The following is a 20,679-nucleotide window of genomic DNA, read 5'->3' as shown; positions in this document are numbered from 1 at the left end:
AGTAAAGTACCTGAGAGCTCCGCTGAACAGGCAGGCTACAAACAGCCCTGGTAGGCCTGGCAGGTCCCTGAACACATCCATCACAAAGTACAGCACCATCTGCAGACAGGAAGAAACTACCACTTAGACTGGATCAACAGCGCCAAAATGAAGCCTCACAAATTACAGTTATGGGAGAGCTTAACCAAACAATGGCCTCAACTCAAACATCAAGCCTTTGATTGGCAATGATCTGAAGAGAGACATTAACATAGCCAGTCACATCAGGATGCCAGTGCAGTGAGGTATGGCTTGGCGGTATACCGGTATTGATGCATGGACTGGTTTGGGTTTTTACTTGACCTTCTATAACGTAATACGCCATGTGTAACGTCCATTTGTATAGTTTACGTCGCTCCTTGAGTCATCGCTCTAAGTCTCCCCATGCCGCTTTCCACAGACCTAGCCCCGCCCCCTGTCACGCAAGGAACTAATTTGTTGTTCCTCAAGAGACACTTGCATTCAGTGTGTATGGTCAATGCAGCACATGCAACAAGGTTCATAACAACAATGCTGTTTGCACTTAGCTTCTTATTATAAATCCATTAGCTTTCTATAATTACACTATTTTGTGTTTCTTGCATCTGCAAATAGCTAGTTTGTATTTTTATAGCAAGCTGTTACTAAATCTTGTTAGGCGCTAATTGTTAGCTGCTAATTGCTAACCAGCTAATAAACGTACTGAGTCAGAGCAAACGTAATTAGCGATACAGCCTGGTTTAGACTTAAATCAGCACCTTGTTTGTGCAACAGTATCTTCTAAATCAAAGAGGAATACGCAAAGCAAGAATATGTTAGCTACATGAAGTAGCTAAGTGAAGACATTTTAATGACGCCAAAGATTATAGGGTCCCCTAGGAAACACTTATCAATACTTTTGGTTCCTACCCTGTCACACCAACTCTTCCCTGGCATTTTCATTCGTTGTCAAACTAGACTGTATTCAAAGAGCCCCCTATTATATTCTAACTATACAATTAGAATAATCATTATATTTCCAGGATTCCAACAGTTCACCCAAGTGTTTTTCTCTAAATCACAAGTGAAATAATAAATAAATAAATAAAAAGACTAGATTGTTTGCCCATATCGTGTAGCCCTATGTGGCTGTGTGGAAATTATCTCAAATGAGTGCAGGAAATGCCTAAATATATGAGAGCCCACTTAGTGTGTTGTTACGGAGTTAGCAAAGCCTCAGGCTGTTATGGAGGGAGCTAGTCCTGAGGTTGTTATGGAGGGAGCTAGTCCTGAGGTTGTCATGGAGGGAGCTATTCCTAAGGTTGTCATGGAGGTAGCTATTCCTAAGGTTGTCATGGAGGTAGCTATTCCTAAGGTTGTCATGGAGGTAGCTATTCCTAAGGTTGTCATGGAGGTAGCTATTCCTAAGGTTGTCATGGAGGTAGCTATTCCTAAGGTTGTCATGGAGGTAGCTATTCCTAAGGTTGTCATGGAGGTAGCTATTCCTAAGGTTGTCATGGAGGTAGCTATTCCTAAGGTTGTCATGGAGGTAGCTATTCCTAAGGTTGTCATGGAGGTAGCTATTCCTAAGGTTGTCATGGAGGTAGCTATTCCTAAGGTTGTCATGGAGGTAGCTATTCCTAAGGTTGTCATGGAGGTAGCTATTCCTAAGGTTGTCATGGAGGTAGCTATTCCTAAGGTTGTCATGGAGGTAGCTATTCCTAAGGTTGTCATGGAGGTAGCTATTCCTAAGGTTGTCATGGAGGTAGCTATTCCTAAGGTTGTCATGGAGGTAGCTATTCCTAAGGTTGTCATGGAGGTAGCTATTCCTAAGGTTGTCATGGAGGTAGCTATTCCTAAGGTTGTCATGGAGGTAGCTATTCCTAAGGTTGTCATGGAGGTAGCTATTCCTAAGGTTGTCATGGAGGTAGCTATTCCTAAGGTTGTCATGGAGGTAGCTATTCCTAAGGTTGTCATGGAGGCAGCTATTCCTAAGGTTGTCATGGAGGTAGCTATTCCTAAGGTTGTCATGGAGGTAGCTATTCCTAAGGTTGTCATGGAGGTAGCTATTCCTAAGGTTGTCATAGCTACCTACGGTTGTCATGGAGGTAGCTATTCCTAAGGTTGTCATAGCTACCTAAGGTTGTCATGGAGGTAGCTATTCCTAAGGTTGTCATAGCTACCTAATGTTGTCATGGAGGTAGCTATTCCTAAGGTTGTTATGGAGGTAGCTATTCCTAAGGTTATTATAGAGGTAGCTAGTCCTAAGGTTGTTATGGAGGTAGCTAGTCCTAAGCTTGTTATGGAGGTAGCTAGTCCTAAGGTTATTATAGAGGTAGCTATTCCTAAGGTTATTATAGAGGTAGCTAGTCCTAAGGTTGTCATGGAGGTAGCTATTCCTAAGGTTGTCATGGAGGTAGCTATTCCTAAGGTTGTCATGGAGGTAGCTATTCCTAAGGTTGTTATGGAGGTAGCTATTCCTAAGGTTGTTAAGGAGGTAGCTATTCCTAAGGTTGTCATGGAGGTAGCTATTCCTAAGGTTGTCATGGAGGTAGCTATTCCTAAGGTTGTTATGGAGGTAGCTATTCCTAAGGTTATTATAGAGGTAGCTAGTCCTAAGGTTGTTATGGAGGTAGCTAGTCCTAAGGTTATTATAGAGGTAGCTATTCCTAAGGTTATTATAGAGGTAGCTAGTCCTAAGGTTGTCATGGAGGTAGCTATTCCTAAGGTTGTCATGGAGGTAGCTATTCCTAAGGTTGTCATGGAGGTAGCTATTCCTAAGGTTGTCATGGAGGTAGCTATTCCTAAGGTTGTCATGGAGGTAGCTATTCCTAAGGTTGTCATGGAGGTAGCTATTCCTAAGGTTGTTATAGAGGTAGCTAGTCCTAAGGTTATTATAGAGGTAGCTATTCCTAAGGTTATTATAGAGGTAGCTATTCCTAAGGTTATTATAGAGGTAGCTAGTCCTAAGGTTGTCATGGAGGTAGCTATTCCTAAGGTTGTCATGGAGGTAGCTATTCCTAAGGTTGTCATGGAGGTAGCTATTCCTAAGGTTGTTATAGAGGTAGCTATTCCTAAGGTTGTTATGGAGGTAGCTATTCCTAAGGTTATTATAGAGGTAGCTAGTCTTAAGGTTGTTATGGAGGTAGCTAGTCCTAAGGTTGTTATGGGGGTAGCTATTCCTAAGGTTGTTGTGAAGGTAGTAAATCCTAAAGTTGTTGTGGAGGAAGTAGTCCTACTTGCCTGGTCATTGGTTTTGACGTAGCCCTTATCAAGCGGGCTTTCCTCACCATAGCGAGCAAACATCACCAGGCCCATCAGACAACCTAGACACAACACCACCTGCTGGCAGGGAAACACCACGTAGCATGACCTGGAGACACACACCACAACATATATTAACATTACGCACCTAAGCAATTGTTAATTCTTAACATGATCTTTAATGTGAATCCAGTTCAACCAGGTGTTAGTGTTGATGCTTACATGACAGCCTCCCTCTCAGTGCGGGAGCTGAGGTACCTCTGAACCTGGGCCTGGTTGACCCCGTACAGAGCCAGCATGAGGAATACCCCGCCCACCCCCAGCGTCCAGAAAGTGTGCCTCTCCGTCGGGTCAGGGTTGAGGCTGCACAGAGCGCAGGTCAAAGGGGAGGAGGGTTACAACACTTTTCCTACACACAGAGCAATTGACGTTCGTAACTGGTCCAGGGACCGTTACGTCTCTTTTGGTGAACTGGAGAAGACTCACTCCAGGCTAGCGATGCGGCTGCCGTTCATGGCCTTCCGCCAAACTTCTCCCATGCCCCCTGCCTGGTGGGCCCCCACTATGATGACCGCCAGCTGGCCAGCAAACATCACAATGGTCTGGAACACATCTGTCCAGATGACTGCCTTTAGCCCTCCCTGACAGACAAGAGATACATACTGTAAATCCAGACATATATATCATAATTGCCTTCAGAGTTGTAGGGAGATGGATGACTGAATTGAAAACTCACTGATGAAAAGAGAAACTCACCAATGTTGTGTACAGGGTGCACACCAGTCCCATGGCCAGCACTGCCCCCCAGAGGTCAAATCCAGTCACTGCAGGTGGACAGTATCAACAGCACACATCACCAACAGATGTCACAATTACAGCACACCGGTCATTGACCATCTATAAAGCCAGAAAAGGTACTAAAGCACTCACTGAATGTAATCAGTAGAACTATTATTCTACCACTTGATAAAGTATGACGTAGTAAATCCATGTGACAGATCCCTTTACCTGCATTGAGTGCGAGTGCTGGGGCATAGAGGACCACCCCCATATAGATCACCTGAGGTGACAAAACATTTTCAACATTCAGAGGGAAGCAAACAGAGGTAACATAGGGGGTTGATTAAAATACAGACACATTACACGAGCATATACACAGACATAACTACACCAGTGTAAAGGACACACACACACCATCTGAAAGATAAAGGTCACGGTCCCCATAATGCGCACCGTCTTATTGAAGCGCAGCTCCAAATACTATAGAGGAAGAAAAGACAGAAAAGATAAGAGAGAGGAGAGGAAGGAAAGGGATGTTAAAGCCCATCACAGATCATAAAGCAAGAGTCATCTGTGAATGTGTCTATTCTGAGGACAATACAAGTGAAGACTTGGTGCACTTTCCTGTGGTTAGCGACACTCACCTGCTGCACAATGATGCTCAATGGAGAGACGGACTCTGGTTTACACTTAGCTATCGTTTCAAAATTAACAGACATGCTGACAACATTGTTTTTTTTGTTGCATTCAACTAGACTTCCTTACCAGGGTTCTAGCAAGACAGACACACAGAGATACTCAGCTGCACAAACTCCTCCTCATAATCAACAGACACTGTTCTCTCTCTATGTAAGGTAATGGCTTAGAGCTCACCTCATAAGCGCTGGTGAGGCGGAGCCTGTAGAAGACCGGTATGAAGACGTGGGCAGGGATAAGCAGACCGAGGAAGTAGGAGACTCCCAGGAACCAGTACTGCGTTCCATAGGTGTAGATCTCCGAGGGCGCTCCCAGGATGGCCACGGCTGACTGGAAGGTGGCGAGCAGTGACAGCGACACGGGCAGGCAGCTCATAGAACGGTCAGCCAATAAGAACTCCTGTGTGGTGCGCTGGCGCCCGCCGGACAGGGCGTAGAACAGGCCGATGCACGTGGACGCCACCAGCAGCAGGGCGAAGATCACATAGTCCGGCGTTGTGAAGTGCATCTGTACTACGTCCCCCATGATGTCAGTGGGTGAGAGGCTCAGAATGGAGATGGGGTTGGGGGGGACGGTAGCTGTAGGTGGCACAGCCCGGGTGGATCAGGACGGTGTCTGATTAGACACTGAAGGGGATGAATAAAATGCTATAGTGAGAGAAAGAGGGGAGAGGGAGAGACTAGTTAGTTATCTTCGTCGCTGGCTCTCTTAGTTTCTCTTCAAGCATGAGGAGCTAGATACATGCAATGAACACAGTAGGTGCTTAGATGGAAACATTTTACACCACTAGATTGCTTAAAATATCATTCACACCTAATCATTTTCTATTTGGTTATTCTACCATTTCAGAGCATTAGGAGGTCTCAGTAAGCACAATGCTAGTTAATTAAACATTGAAACCACAACATAACTCCACAGTAGGCATGTCTGCCGGTCCTGGTAATATTGCTAATCAAATTGGCATTAGTTCAAGGCTCCCACACACTCCTGGACGGTGGTCTATTGACACATTCCATAGTGAGTGTGAGCCAGGGCAGACTGACCTAACCTCACGCCTAAACATCACAACAGCCAAATAGTTAGTGGTTAATCAGATGACGATAAATTCACCTCACAACACGGCTGGCAGTGAATTTACCAGGAGTGTCCGAGGTCTTCACAGCCTGTCTCACACCCTCAGCGAGAATAGTCAACAAAGTGGGGCACGCCTACAGTATGCAGTTTACGTCACCTCACTGATGCAAAACATTGTCCTATTGTGACATCGGGGACCCTTGAAATCAGCAGGGCTGGGGGAACAATGATTGCAAAAGAAGTAAGAGGCCTTGAAGAGAGAATGAGGGAGAGAGAGACAGAAAGACAGAGAGAGAATCAATAAGTGGTCTTACCGTGCCAGTGGTTGGGCTGGCTGGTGAATGGTGGTCTGGGGAACCTAGGACTTAAATAGTCAAGCAGTGGGAGTGTCTTCCTCATAGGCACCCATCTTAAACCACCGTGGAAGGCAAAGGGAAGACCTGCAAAAATAATACAAAACATTTTTAATAAAACTTACCAAATAAATACTTTAAAATCTAATACAACTAGGTTCTTGTTTTAAAAGTATAAGTGCACATCATAAAAACAAACATCATCCTACACTTCATCATTTGTACGGCAACTAAGCAAACTATAATTTACAGTCTCCAATTACTGGCAATATTTGTACTATCAAGTGTCAAAACACATCTGGACTCCCCACTGCACTCATCACTTTCACTCCTCTCCCATTTAAAACATGTAATACTATCCATCTCTCTTTTGTTTTGACAACACACCAACTCCAGCTGATCTGAACTGTCATGCCTTGGTAACTGGCAGCTTCCTGCAGAGCAGCTTTGTGAGACGCAGCTCTCCATTTCGATTAGTCCTCAAAGCAAGCGGTCATGTGTTCACGCGAATGTGTGAGTGTCAGAGCGTGAGCTAGTGCACGTGAGAGGTCATGGAGGTGCCATGGCATGCAAACTTTAGACCTTACATTGTGCAATTATATAAACAAATACCTTCATTCCAGGGGTGCAGAGGTTAAAAGCTCTAGCTGTGTGCTAGCAATGAACTACCCGACTTCAACTCATTCACTCCAGGTTACACTTCAAAGTAGGACGATACAGTATGACTGACAAATAAATCCTCTCACGTTTCCAACACGACGATCAGTGCATGCCGTTCCAAGGTTTCAGGGTTAGATACACACAGGCCTACTGCATATTTATGGGTTATTTGACACGTGTATGAGTAGCCAAGTGTCTTGCAACAACTTCACTGTCAATGATACAATACAAGGTGACAAGGTGACAGGTGAGGAGTAAACTGTAACCTGTATCCAAAAATAATGGCCATTTGCTGCTGCATTCTTCAGCTTTGGTTTCAGCTATGATCAATATAAAAATCTAACAAAACATACCAAAGTTATTCTATATGACCATACAATAGATTACACAATTCAATTTAAACCATACAACTACACACAAAGACTACTTTTAACAATTTACACTGAACATTTTATAAAAACACATTTAGTGGAAAAACTGTGTAGATGCAAAGTTTGGTAACAGAATTTCGGTAAAATCTCCCTGTTTTTTCACGTTTTCCAAATATCTACTCCAAATTCAAAGATGAAAGAATGGGGTGTCAGCAATGACATGACACCTTCACATTGAAAAAATCTGTTGGTTATTGAACTACAGTAAATGAAGTGGATTTAGACCTGGTGACAAGGGATTACATCATGGGTCCCGGATCTGTACTATACAGAAATGAATCATTCTGGATATGAATATCATTCTCTTCATAGCGTTAGAGCCTGAATAGGTACACAAAAAAGGTACAATTATGCAATATCCTCCTTTGCATTGTTGGGTTCTGAGAATATGAAATATACTTATGTCGCTGAGGGAGAGAGGGTAATGTATAACGTTTACATTATATCAGGCATCCTATTGAAATATTTAGTGCAGGGAAGAGATCACATGTCAGGCATTGATAAGGGGAGAGAGCCATTGATTAGTGATGGGGAAGGGGGACAGAGATCAGGTCACGTTAAGGGAGAAATAAACGTTTATGGTTGGTATCACTTAGTGTCCTGCCTAGGAGTAAAGACAATGTTTGTACAGATGTGTAGGAGGAGACTCAGCCTAGGAGGAAGGGTTAAATATCAGTAATTGTGTGAAAATGTTTGTCTAATGCAGCTGCATTGATCCTCTCAGAAGAATAAACTTGGTTGAGTTTTTTACTCTTGAGAATTTGAACCGAACAGAATATTTGGTCACATTTGCGAATTATTTACACTGGCTATTATTTTAATAAGCTCCGCCCCCAAACAAGACCATGTTTGGTTGGTTGGGGCCAAATCTGAAACAATAACAGACAAAATCTGTTTTGCGAGTTTGGACATCAAAGTACAGTAGAGCTCAGTATAGCACATTATACTGTACTCCACTCTAGTGTGCTCTACCGTACTAAACTCTCCTACACTATTTTACAGTACAGCACAGGACTTTACTGAACTGTTATTTTACTGTACTCTACTGGACCAAATCAAAGCCGGTCAGGACAGGACCAAAAATCTGTCTGTGAAAGCTGAAATTAAAACAAGTCTGGACCATACCAAAAAACAACATCTGTGGATGTTGAAATCTCACAGCAAGGGCAGACCGACCAAATTTCAACGTCCATGGACGTCTGGTGTGTGTCGGTTCGTGCTCAGTGGTTAAGGATGCTGGTCATAGTCAGAGATGTTTAGAGGCCTTTTGTGCCCAAAAACCTGTTTTAGCCCAAAAGCCTGTTTTAGCATGGGCAGCGCCATTGAGGTCTTTCACCATTTTGAAGTAGTCAACTGGATGAGACTTCTTATGGGTTAAGGACGGGTTACATAATTCCATCCAGGTCATCAGGAGAGATCAGCGATTCCATAACTGTAGGTGGGGCAGGCAGGAAATAGACAATCTTGGCTTAATAATACCTGTTCAAACACTCCAGGTGGCAGTAAACACCCTTTCAGTTTGTGTACCAACTGATAGATGTAGCGGAAAAAAAATTGACTACTTCAAAATGGAGACGGCCTCGCCTGTGCACTTACAGACACCATAATGGGACAGATACAACGTTGCGATCTCTATGGTCACAGTAAATGGAAAGAGGGGACTTATGGGTAGGTGTCAGCGAGAGCCGAGAGAGGTGACAACTGGAGTGAAAGAGAGGCGGCAAAGAGCGAGAGGTTGTCCAGGCTGTTTTCGCACTTGCTTTGACCACCAGACGACAGAATGAGAAAGAAAACAGTTGAGATGAACATTATGCAGCATACCAGTGGGAGAACTGTAGCGTGACCCAACTGTGGTTTGTGACTACTATTGAATTCCCATTGCCAATTAAATTTCAGTAATTTGGAGTTAATCACTTAGTAATTCAGAAACCAAATAGATATCAGTAAAAAAATAACTAATTGGTAGGTCTACCTTCAGTTGTTACTTCTGTAAACTTTCATTATCCTCCTTCCTCATGAGGAAGAGAAATGTGAAATTATCTTGTGGGGTTTTGGTAATGAAATGGATGGATCAGAAAACCATTTGCCTCATGCAGCGCGACATCTCCTTCACATAGAGTTGATCAGGCTGTTGATTGTGGCCTGTGGAATCGTGTCCCACTCCTCTTCAATGGCTGTATAAAGTTCCAGGATATATTGGCGGGAACTGGAACACACTGTCGTACACGTCGATCCAGAGCATCCCAAAAATGCTCAAATGGGTGACATGTCTGATTATGCAGACCAAGGACTAACTGGGACATTTTCAGCTTCCAGGAATTGTGTACAGAACCTTGCTGAAACATGAGTTGATGGCGGCGGATGAACGGCACGACAATGGGCCTCAGGATCTCCGTGCATTCAAATTGCTATCGATAAAATGCAATTATGTTCGTTGTCCACAGCTTATGCCTGCCCATACCATAACCCCACCGCCACCATGGGGCACGCTCGTCGCAAAGTGATGTTAGCAAACCCTTCGCCCACACGATGCAATACACGTGGTCTGCGGTTGTGAGGCCGGTTAGACATACTGCCAAATTCTCTAAAACAATACTGGAGGCGGCTTATGGTAGAGAAATTAACATTACATTCTCTGGCAACTGCTCCAGTGTACATTCCTGCAGTCAGCATGCCAATTGCATGCTCTCTCAAAACATGAGATATCAGTGGCATTGTGTGACAAAACTGCACATTTCAGTATGGCCTTCTATTGTCCCCAGCACAAGCTGCACCTGTGTAATGATCATGCTGTTTAAGCAGCTTCATGATATGCCACACCTGTCAGGTGGATATTTACTTTGGAAAAATGCTCCCTAACAGGGATGTAAAAACAAACATACAATGGGACAAACACTGTGTTTTGATGCATTTCTAATACCGCAAGACTTTCTGGTAGATGTTTTCTAAGACACCTTACCTCATTTGTAGGATGGAAAATGGTTGAAAACCTGTACATAATTTCTTAAAAATATAGACTCTTAGGAGCATGTCAAATGAAAAGGTATGAACTTCACATGTTGGTCCTTTTACATGGAAATGCCCAAAGGCTACCAGCTGGAGAACAATAGCTGTGACCGGCTCTGAGGGCATCCATTCCTCTGATAGATGTGGAGCGACAGATAGACTGGGGGGAGGGGCTCTAACTGGCTCATCTCCAGAGCATTATAAAACACAGCATTGTCCTTTACAGGCACTGAGTCACAACCCAAGTCTGTTACATTTTTTGCAGTGATACTTAAACCATGTGACTTCATTTCATAGCAGTCATCGTGACTGGCTTTAAAGTATAGGCCTAGGCTAGGCCAATTATAATTATGGATAATTATGGCAGCTAATTTGATTTCCTCATGCCTGACAATACTGAGTTGTTCTTAATGATGGGCTCAAATTATAGGTAATGAAAATAAGTACCCTCTCAGGGGATGATCAGTGTAAAGATCGTGGATCAAGAGGTTCAGATATGTTCTGTTCCTGTGAAAAACCCAGGCTGGCGAAAGAGAGAGATACTGTATTATTGTGAAAGGGACAGGAACGTCAAGAAAAAAACAGATTTGCAATACAGAGATACTGTATCCTACTGAACAGGAAAGGTCATTAGCATTTCCACAAGAGTTGTGGGGACGTTTTCTTATCTGCTAAAGGATAAACAAGGTTGTGAATGTTGTCTTTACAGTGTCTAAAGCCAATTTAAAACAGCCTTGCGTTTCTTCCTGAGAGTCTTTAAAGTCTGCACTTAAACATTAGCATTTCCCCTTCCTGTAAGGTTAAAGAGTACAAAAATGTCTACCATAGCTTGACAATTTCTGACAAGCTAAATGCTTAGAGCCCACTGCACTGCGGTAAAATAGTTAACTTGCGAACATATACCATACCTGTCCATTTCAACAAGTAGGCTACAACAGGGGAAAAAGCTGAGTCAGAGTCTATAAAGGAGAGAAATATTTGAGTGAGAAGTCAGGTTTACCAGGACTGTAATCTCTCAAAACAATGGTTTATTGAATGAATTACCTCTGCCAGTTATAGGGCCTGTGCTGATCAAAACGGTGGAAGCCTGCCATGACTGTCTGATTCTCCTGAGCCTGTGTGATCAAACCCAAGTGTGTCTGACCCATTATCACATCTTACAAGTCATCACCTGAGGTACAGACTACTAGCGAGAGCAGCCTATGCCACAACATCACCTCTACAGTAAAATCAAAAACACACGCATTGAGCACCAGCAGTTAGGAAAATAAGGTCATCTGAGACGAGTCCAGAATCAACAAAAAGGCTAGGTACAGTAATTGGTAAACAGTTCTAGGGCCTATTGAAATCAACCTACTCACTTGCAGTCATGCTTGATATTATTAGAGGTTGTACGTACAGCTGCTGAAACAACAGTGGGGTCTTAAATGGGGCTTCACTGGCCCTGTGACAAATCAAATCAACCTTTATTGGTCACTGTTACATTCGCCAATAAGAAAATATTTTCGCTCAACAGGCGGTGTCCACTGAAAGTTGACAAACAATAACAATCTGGGTCCTAAAAGACATCCACTATAAATTCCCACTAAATTTGCCTCATAAAAGGAAAACCAAACTAAAAAAAAACACACCAACTTATGTGGAACAAACCCAAAAGAGTGGGGAACACAAAATAGAAGGCTTGTTTTTAAATCAAACGAAGAGAAAGAGCTAAATTGCAGTCAAGCACATTCAACATCTCATGCCAACACAGGTGAAACTAACGAGGTGACAGGTGCAACACATCCTGACCAACGAGGATGATTCCAGGGCAAGCCAAGACAACAATATAGCCCATATTTTTGTTGGACAAGTTTGCTCACAACCAACAACACCCATTTCACATCATGATCAACTTAAATGCGTCGCCTTCTCCAATATAAACATGGTGTTAACTGTCAGTCTCGCATACAAGACAGACACTCTGCGCGTGTGTGTGTATATATATATATAAACCCATAAAAAAAAAGAAACGTCCTCTCACTGTCAACTGCGTTTATTTTCAGCAAACTTAACATGTGTAAAGACTTGTATGAACATAAGATTCAACAACTGAGACAAACTGAACAAGTTCCACAGACATGTGACTAACAGAAATGGAATAATGTCTCACTGAACGGGGGGGGGGGGGGGGGGGTCAAAATCAAAAGTAACAGTCAATATCTGGTGTGGCCACCAGCTGCATTAAATACTGCAGTGCATCTCCTCCTTATGGACTGCACGAGATTTGCCAGTTCTTGCTGTGAGATGTTACCCCACTCTCACACCAAGGCACCTGCAAGATCCCAGTCAATTCGGGGAGGGGGGGGGGGGGGGGGAATGGTCCTAGGCCTCACCCTCTGATCCAACAGGTCCCAGACGTGCTCAATGGGACGTGTTGAGATCTGGGATCTTCGCTGGCCATGGCAGAACACTGACAAGCACAGAATGAGCAGGATGCCTGGTGGCATTGTAATGCTGGAGGGTCATGTCAGGATGAGCCTGCAGGAAGGGTATCACATGAGGGAGGATGATGACTTCCCTGTAATGAAAAGTGTTGAGACTGCAAGCAATGACAAGCGCAGCCCGATGATGCTGTGACACACCGCCCCAGGCCATGACAGACCCTCCACCTTCAAAAATCGATCCCGCTCCAGAGTACAGGCCTCGGTGTAATGCTCATTCCTCCAACGATAAACGCGAATCCAACCATCACCCCGGTGAGACAAAACCACGACTCATCAGTGAAGAGCACTTTGTGCATTCCTGGTGTAACTCGGGCAGTTGTTGTTACCATCATGTACCTGTCCTGCAGGTGTGATGTTCGGATGTACCGATCCTGTGCAGGTGTTGTTACATGTGGTCTGCCACTGCGAGGACTATCAGCTGTCCGTTCTGTCTCCCTGTCTTAGGCGTCTCACAGTACGGACATTGCAATTTATTGACCTGGCCACATCTGCAGTCCTCATGACTCCTTGCAGCATGCCTAAGGCACGTTCACGCAGATGAGCAGGGACCCTGGGCATCTTTCTATTGGTGTTTTTCAGAGTCAGTAGAAAGTGCCCTAAATTGTAATAACTGTGACATTAATCGCCTACCGTCTGTAAGCTGTTAGTGTCTTAACGACCGTTCCACAGGTGCATGTTAATTAATTGTTTATGGTTCATTGTTTAAACCCTTTACAATGAAGATCTGTGAAGTCATTTGGATTTTTACAAATGATCTTTTAAAAAGACAGAGTCCTGAGTCCTGAAAAAGGGACGTTTCTTCTTTGCCGAGTTTATTTTTTCACACACCTACTCATTCCAGGGTTTTTTACTATTATCTACATTGTAGAACAATAGTGAAGACATCAAAACTATGAAATAACACATATCTCACATAACTCATGTAGTAACCAGAAAGAAAAAAAGTGTTTAACCAATCAAAATACATTTTATATTTGAGATTTGTCAAAGTAGCCACCCTTTGCCTCGATGACAACTTTAAACACCCTAGGCATTTTCTCAAACTGCTTCATGAGGTAATCACCTAGAATGCATTTAAAATGAACAGGTGTCCCTTGTTAGAAGTTAATTTGTGGAATTTCCTTCCTTCTTAATGCGTTTGAGCCAATCAGTTGTGTTGTGACAAGGTAGGGATGGTATACAGAAGATAGCCCTATTTGGTAAAAAAAAAACAAGTCCATAGTATATTAAGAACAGCTAAAATAAGCAAAGAAACGACAGTCCATCATTATTGTAAGACATGAAAGTCAGTCAATACGGCCAATTTCAAGAATTTTGAAATTTTCTTCAAGTGCAGTCGCAAAAACCATCAAGAACTATGATGAAACTGGCTCTCGTGATGATCGCCACAAGAAAGGAAGATCCAGAGTTACCTCTGCTGCAGAGGATAAATTCATTAGAGTTACCAGTCTCTGAAATTGCAGCCCAAATAAATGCTTCACAGAGTTCAAGTAACAGACATCTAATCATCAACTGTTCACAGGAGACTTCATGAAATCAGGCCTTCATGGTCGAATTGCCGCAAAGAAACCACTACTAAAGGATACCAATTAGAAGAAGAGACTTGCTTGGGCCAAGAAAAATGAGCAATGGGCATTAGACCGGAGGTAATCTGTCCTTTGGTCTGATGACTCCAAATGTGAGATTTTTGGTTCCAACCTTAACCCAATTGAGATGGTTTGGGATGAGTTGGACCGCAGAGTGAAAGAAAAGCAGACAAGTGCTCAGCATGTGTGGGAACTCCTTCAAGACTGTTGGAAAAGCATTCTAGGTGAAGCTGGTTGAGAGAATGCCAAGAGTGTGCAACGCTGTCGGCAAGGCAAAGAGTGGCTACTTTGAAGAATCTAAAATATATGTTGATGTGTAACACTTTATGGTTACTACATGACTCCATGTGTTATTTCATAGTTTTGATGTCTTCACTATTATTGTACAATGTAGGAAAAAAATCTTGAATGAATAGTTGTCCAAACTTCACTTGTACTAATATACATATACACAGACACACTACCGTTCAAAAGTTGTGTCAATTACAAATGTCCTTGTTTTTTAAATTAAAGCACATTTTTTGTCCATTAAAATAACAAATTGTAGACATTGTTAATGTTGTAAATGACTATTGTAGCTGTAAACGGCTGATTCATGGAATTTCTGCATTGGCGTACAGAGGCCCATTATCAGCAACCATCACTCCTGTGTTCCAATGACACGTTGTGTTAGCTAATCCAAGTTTATCATTTTAAAAGGCTAATTGATCATTAGAAAACTCTTTTGCAATTATGTTAGCACAGCTGAAAACTATTGTACTAATTAAAGCAATACAATTCTTTAGAATAGTTCAGTATCTGGAGCATCAGCATTTGTGGGTTCGATTACAGGCTCAAAATGGCCAGAAACAAATTCCTTCCTTCTGAAACTTGTCAGTCTATTATTGTTCTGAGAAATGATGGCTATTCCATGCGAGAAATTGCCAAGAAACTGAAGATCTTGTGCAACGCTATGTACTACTTCCTTCACAAAACAGGGCAAACTGGCTCTAACCAGAATAGAAAGAGTAGGATACCCCGGTGCACAACTGAGCAAGAGGACAAGTACATTAGTGTCTAGTTTGAGAAACATAAGCCTCACAAGTCCTCAACTGGCAGCTTCATAAAATAGTACACACAAAACACCAGTCTCAACGTCAACAGTGAAGAGGCAACTCTGGGATGCTGTCCTTCTAGGCAGAGTTCCTCTGTCCAGTGTCTGTGTTCCCCCCCCCCCCCCTTTTCTTTTTATTGGCCAGTCTGAGTCTCAGTCTTTGCAACTCTGCCTAGAAGGCCAGCATCCCGGAGTGACCTCTTCACTGTTGACTTTGAGACTGGTGTTTTGGGGGGTAGAGCTTGAAAATGCAAGCCCCTTAGGTGCTGCCATAGAGTTAGATTAAAAGTGCCCATCCAAGAAGGCCCAAGGTAATTGGCCACAGGTAAAATTATGTCAATTCACGTTATATCTACAGTAGCTTTGATTGGACTGATCGTGTCAACATCATACTTCCAAAATCTTAGCTAGCAGTCATGAATGAAGTCGAAAATCTACTGGCAAATACTTTTTAATCCTTGTCATATGAAGATAAATAATTAAGAGAAATTATAGATAAAGCGTATAGGTGCTCATCGGCCATTGGACATAAACATTACACAAGATGGAAATCAACATTACACAAGTTGGAAATCGCAACTTCAACAATAACTGGTTTGGAAGGAATCAGTGACAATCTGCAAGCAGTGCAAAGCAATCACTAGCCTGCTATTAAGTGGAGTTGGTGTGTGGTCCAAATTATTGGTCTACGGGTCTCTTTTCCAATCTTAAAATGATAAACATTAGACATTGGCCATGCTGTCAATCCAGAATGATTTCTGCTGCGCTTAAAACAACTCAGAAGAGAGAAATCTGACAGTGAATTCAAGAAAACTGGTAACTCAGGAAAAAAAAAATTGCTCCGACTGTGAAAATACATTTTGAACGGTCATCCCAACTCGGAAGTGTAAATCGGGAACTTGGGCCTCTTTCTAGAGCTACGACCTGAAAATCACTGACGTCATCATGATTCAACTTTGTCCTCGCCTCGCCATAGTTCCCAGTTGTCCCAGCACCATCAATCCAGAGAATGTCAGACTTGGATGAGTAAGTTTGCCCACAAAAGGACCGCCGCACCTCCTTCCTGTTCAAGTGAGCAAAGCACAAGGTGAGTCCAAAAATGTATTGTATGCTGCTGCATTAATTATGTAATATGCGAGGGAGATATGTATATTTGTAGCTAAGAGTAACACTAAGTGTATGTTGTGTAGTAAGCTGTTAGTAGCCAATGTGCCTCACCCTAATAATTTGGTCTAGTTTCCCCTCTTAACTTCGCCTACGGTTCTGACTTGGTCATGCACATGTAGCCTATAACCTGTTTTAGAGAAATGTAATCATTGAATACTGTAAGAGCTTTCATTGTCTGCTTATATGCCCCCTTTATTTGTCCTACAGTTCTGACTTGGTGTACAGGGAGAACACTAAGAACGGCCCATGTTCTGAATTCCGTCGCTGTACATTTCAAGTGCTAAACAAATAGTTATATTGACTACACCCGTTCTAGCTTGTTATTTAATGGTCTTAATCTAAATTACGGATTGCCTCTAATCCGCTTGTCGTCCCCTTATGCCATTGTTTGTACATCTTAATTGCCAGTAGAAACCACATTTGTTTAAGCAAGTCAGCCTTATCAGAAGTGTATTTTTTTAAAGGCAGTAAATGAGGCTCAATGAACTGTTTTGCAGCCAGACAAGGCTCTGCTGATAAGAGTTTGGGACAGCTTTATGTAGGCCGTAACAGTTTGTGGGCACCCTTCTTCACTGTTACAGTGTATTTTTTAGTGTTGTGGCTTTGCTGGCATGCATCGCTCCAATTTTAGTTTTTTTGTGCCCCACCAAGATTTCCAAGCTAAAATCGTCACTGCCTCTGGCTGGGACCAACTCACAAGCCTAAAGGATAGCAGCTTTAACAGTGTCATAATCTGAACTGTGATCAAGAGATAAAGCGGTGTACACTTTGAGCTTTACCCACAAGAACACTGGAGGAGCAGTGACCAGATATCACAGTCGTTTTAAGGATGTGGCAATCCGGTCAAACAGAGTAAAATATACGTCCACTTGCTTTTCATTGAAAGGCGGTACAAGACGGCTGTTCCGACCAAGATCAAACCCTATTGAGGGTGCAGGATGGCCCAACTTGATTCAAAGTGCTTGCGGCACTCTCTCTTTGGCATCCTTCCATCTCCATCTCTTTTAATCGAATGGCATGCTCCCGTTTCTTGTTCTCTGGCTGCACGTTTTATTCTTGTTCCATGGTTTTACCCAAATGGCCTTGCGCCACACTAGAGGTCGACCGATTATGATTTTTCAACGCCGATACCAATACAGATTATTGAAGGACCAAAAAAAAGCCGATACCGATTAAAAAGGGGATTTTTCATTCAGTATTGTTGTAATTGACAATTACAAAAATGCTGAATTAACACTTAATATAATACATCAATAAATCTATTTAGCTCAAATAAATAATGAAACATGTTCAATTTGGTTTAAATAATGCAAAAAATTGTGTTGGAGAAGAAAGTAAAAGTGCAATATGTGCCATGTAAGAAAGCTACTAACTAACTGTCATGCCCTGGTCTTAGTATTTTGTGTTTTCTTTATTATTCTGGTCAGGCCAGGGTGTGACATGGGTTAATTATGTGGTGTGTTTTGTCTTGGTTTTTATTGTAGGTATTGGGATTGTGGTATAGTGGGGTTATCTAGAAAAGTCTATGGTTGCCTGAAGTGGTTCTCAATCAGAGGCAGGTGCTTATCGTTGTCTCTGATCGGGAACCATATTTAGCCAGCCATATTCTTTGAGTGTTTTGTGGGTGATTGTTCCTGTCTCTGTTTGCACCAGATAAGGCTGTTTAGGTTTTCACGTCACGTTTCTTGTTTTGTTAGTTTGTTCATGTGTAGTTTCTTTATTAAAGAACCATGAATCAAAATAACCACGCTGCATTTTGGTCCGCCTCTCTTTCGATAGAAGAAAACCGTAACACTAACGACTGACTGACTAACTAACAAGGTGACAGGTGCAACATCCTGACCAACGAGGATGATTCCAATCATGGCAAGCCACACCCAAACATAACCAACCTCTAAATCAAAAACAATCATTTAGCACAACAGTCGCGTACACAGAGTTGCAGATGTTATCGCAAGTGCAGCGAAATGCTTGCGTTTCTAGCTCCAACAGTGCAGCACTAATACCTAGCAATACAAAGTAAAGAGAAATAAATAAAATGGCGGAATGAATCCAATTAACAACACAAATAGCACAAAGAGTAATCCAAATCTATACTAGAGGTCGACCGATTATGATTTTTCAACGCCGATACCGATTATTGGAGGGCCAAGAAAGCCGATGCCGATTAAAATCGGCCGATTTAAAAAAATATATATATTTGTAATAATGACAATTACAACAATACTGAATGAACACTTATTTGAACTTAATATAATACAAAGAAAATAAATTTAGCCTCAAGTAAATAATGAAACATGTTCAATTTGGTTTAAATAATGCAAAAAAAGTGTTGGAGAAGTAAAAGTGCAATATGTGCTATGTAAGAAAGGTTATGTTTCAGTTCCTTGCTCAGAACATGAGAACATAGAACTTTTTGGTAAAAACTCAACTCGTCGTGTTTGGAGGACAAAGAATGCTGAGTTGCATCCAAAGAACACCATGCCTACTGTGAAGCATGGGGGTGGAAACATCATGCTTTGGGGCTGTTTTTCTGCAAAGGGACCAGGACGACTGATCCGTGTAAAGGAAAGAATGAATGGGGCCATGTATCGTGAGATTTTGAGTGAAGACCTCCTTCCATCAGCAAGGGCATTGAAGATGAAACGTGGCTGGGTCTTTCAGCATGACAATGATCCCAAACACACCGCCCGGGCAACGAAGGAGTGGCTTCGTAAGAAGCATTTCAAGGTCTTGGAGTGGCCTAGCCAGTCTCCAGATCTCAACCCCATAGAAAAATCTTTGGAGGGAGTTTTAAGTCCATGTTGCCCAGCAAAAGCCCCAAAACATCAAAACATCACCACTGCTCTAGAGGAGATCTGCATGGAGGAATGGGCCAAAATACCAGCAACATTGTGTGAAAACCTTGTCAAATGTTTTCTGTAAGTCTTCACCTCTGTCATTGCCAACAAAGGGTATATAACAAAGTATTGAGATAAACTTTTGTTATTGACCAAATACTTATTTTCCACCATAATTTGCAAATAAATTCATTAAAAATCTTACAATGTGATTTTCTGGATTTTTTTTCTCATTTTGTCTGTTATAGTTGAAGTGTACCTATGATGAAAATTACAGGCCTCTCATCTTTTTAAGGGGGAGAACTTGCACAATTGGTGGCTGACTAAATAATTTTTTGCCCCACTGTATTCCCTAAGGTGTCTACAGCCTTTAGACGAAGTTTCACGCCTTTATGTTGAAGAGTGAGCGTAAAGGACCACATTGCATAAGTGGCCAGCTGAGGGCTCTGAGTGATTCTTGCACAAAAGACAGAGGTAGCCATTTTTCCTCTCGGTCCTACTGAAAAGCCAATTGTCCCAGTTGATATATTATCGAATAGATATTTGAAAAACACATTGAGGATTGATTAAAAAAAGCATTTGCCATGTTTCTGTTGATATTATGGATATACTTTGGAATTTTATTTGGCGTTGTCGTGACCACTATTTCCGGTGGATTTCTCAACACAACGTGACGAACAAACAGATATTTTGGGTATAAAAAATAAAAAATAAAAAAATCAGGCCACACACACTACTGAGCCTCATTTTGACTTGTTTTAAGGACATTACATCAAAGTTGGATCAGCCAGTAGTGTGGTTTTCCACTTTAATTTTGAGTGTGACTCCAAATCCAGACCTCCATGGGTTGATACATTTGATTTCCATTGATCATTTGTGGGATTTTGTTGTCAGCACATTCAACTATGTAAAGAAAAAAGTATTTAATAAGAATATTTCATTCAGATCTAGGATGTGTTATTTTAGTGTTCCCTTTATTTTTTTGAGCAGTGTATATACTGTACTCTATACCATCTACTGCATCTTGCCTATGCCTATGCCTATTGCCTATGCCTATGCCGACCATCCATATATTTCTATGTACATATTCTCATTCATTCCTTTACACTTATGTGTATAAGGTAGTTGTGAAATTGTTAGATTACTTTTGCATTTCGGTACACTCGCATTAACATCTGCTAACCATGTGTATGTGACCAATAAAATTTGATTTGACTACATGGGTCATTTATGGAGTGTTCAGACC

At 42.0% G+C, this 20,679-nt stretch overlaps 1 protein-coding gene across 5 annotated transcripts in view; it reads right to left on the bottom strand.

Annotated features, from left to right (window-relative positions):
- The window catches only part of slc5a6a (solute carrier family 5 member 6a), a 32,677-nt gene that overhangs the window by 7,046 nt on the left and 4,952 nt on the right, over window positions 1–20,679 (bottom strand). For 3 of the 5 annotated variants that reach the window (XM_036985101.2, XM_036985102.2, XM_036985104.2), the window contains exons 2-10: window positions 6,126–6,251; window positions 4,915–5,384; window positions 4,456–4,521; window positions 4,270–4,321; window positions 4,018–4,085; window positions 3,748–3,902; window positions 3,484–3,624; window positions 3,241–3,370; window positions 11–99 (exon numbers count right to left, since the gene is read on the bottom strand). In XM_036985101.2, coding sequence (XP_036840996.1) covers window positions 11–99; window positions 3,241–3,370; window positions 3,484–3,624; window positions 3,748–3,902; window positions 4,018–4,085; window positions 4,270–4,321; window positions 4,456–4,521; window positions 4,915–5,262 — 1,049 coding nt within the window. In that variant the 5' untranslated portion in view covers window positions 5,263–5,384; window positions 6,126–6,251. Of the gene's footprint in view, window positions 1–10; window positions 100–3,240; window positions 3,371–3,483; window positions 3,625–3,747; window positions 3,903–4,017; window positions 4,086–4,269; window positions 4,322–4,455; window positions 4,522–4,914; window positions 5,385–5,847; window positions 6,027–6,125; window positions 6,252–20,679 lie in introns of all 5 variants that reach the window. The other 2 variants (XM_036985105.2, XM_090243007.1) reach the window with 1 other exon arrangement.

This window comes from Oncorhynchus mykiss, chromosome 8 (genome assembly GCF_057628025.1).
Source record: "Oncorhynchus mykiss isolate SJ-2025 chromosome 8, ASM5762802v1, whole genome shotgun sequence".
In the NCBI taxonomy this organism is placed as follows: Eukaryota; Metazoa; Chordata; class Actinopteri; order Salmoniformes; family Salmonidae; genus Oncorhynchus; species Oncorhynchus mykiss.
Note: the sequence above shows the minus strand (reverse complement) of the source record. Positions and strands in the feature narration are given on the sequence as shown.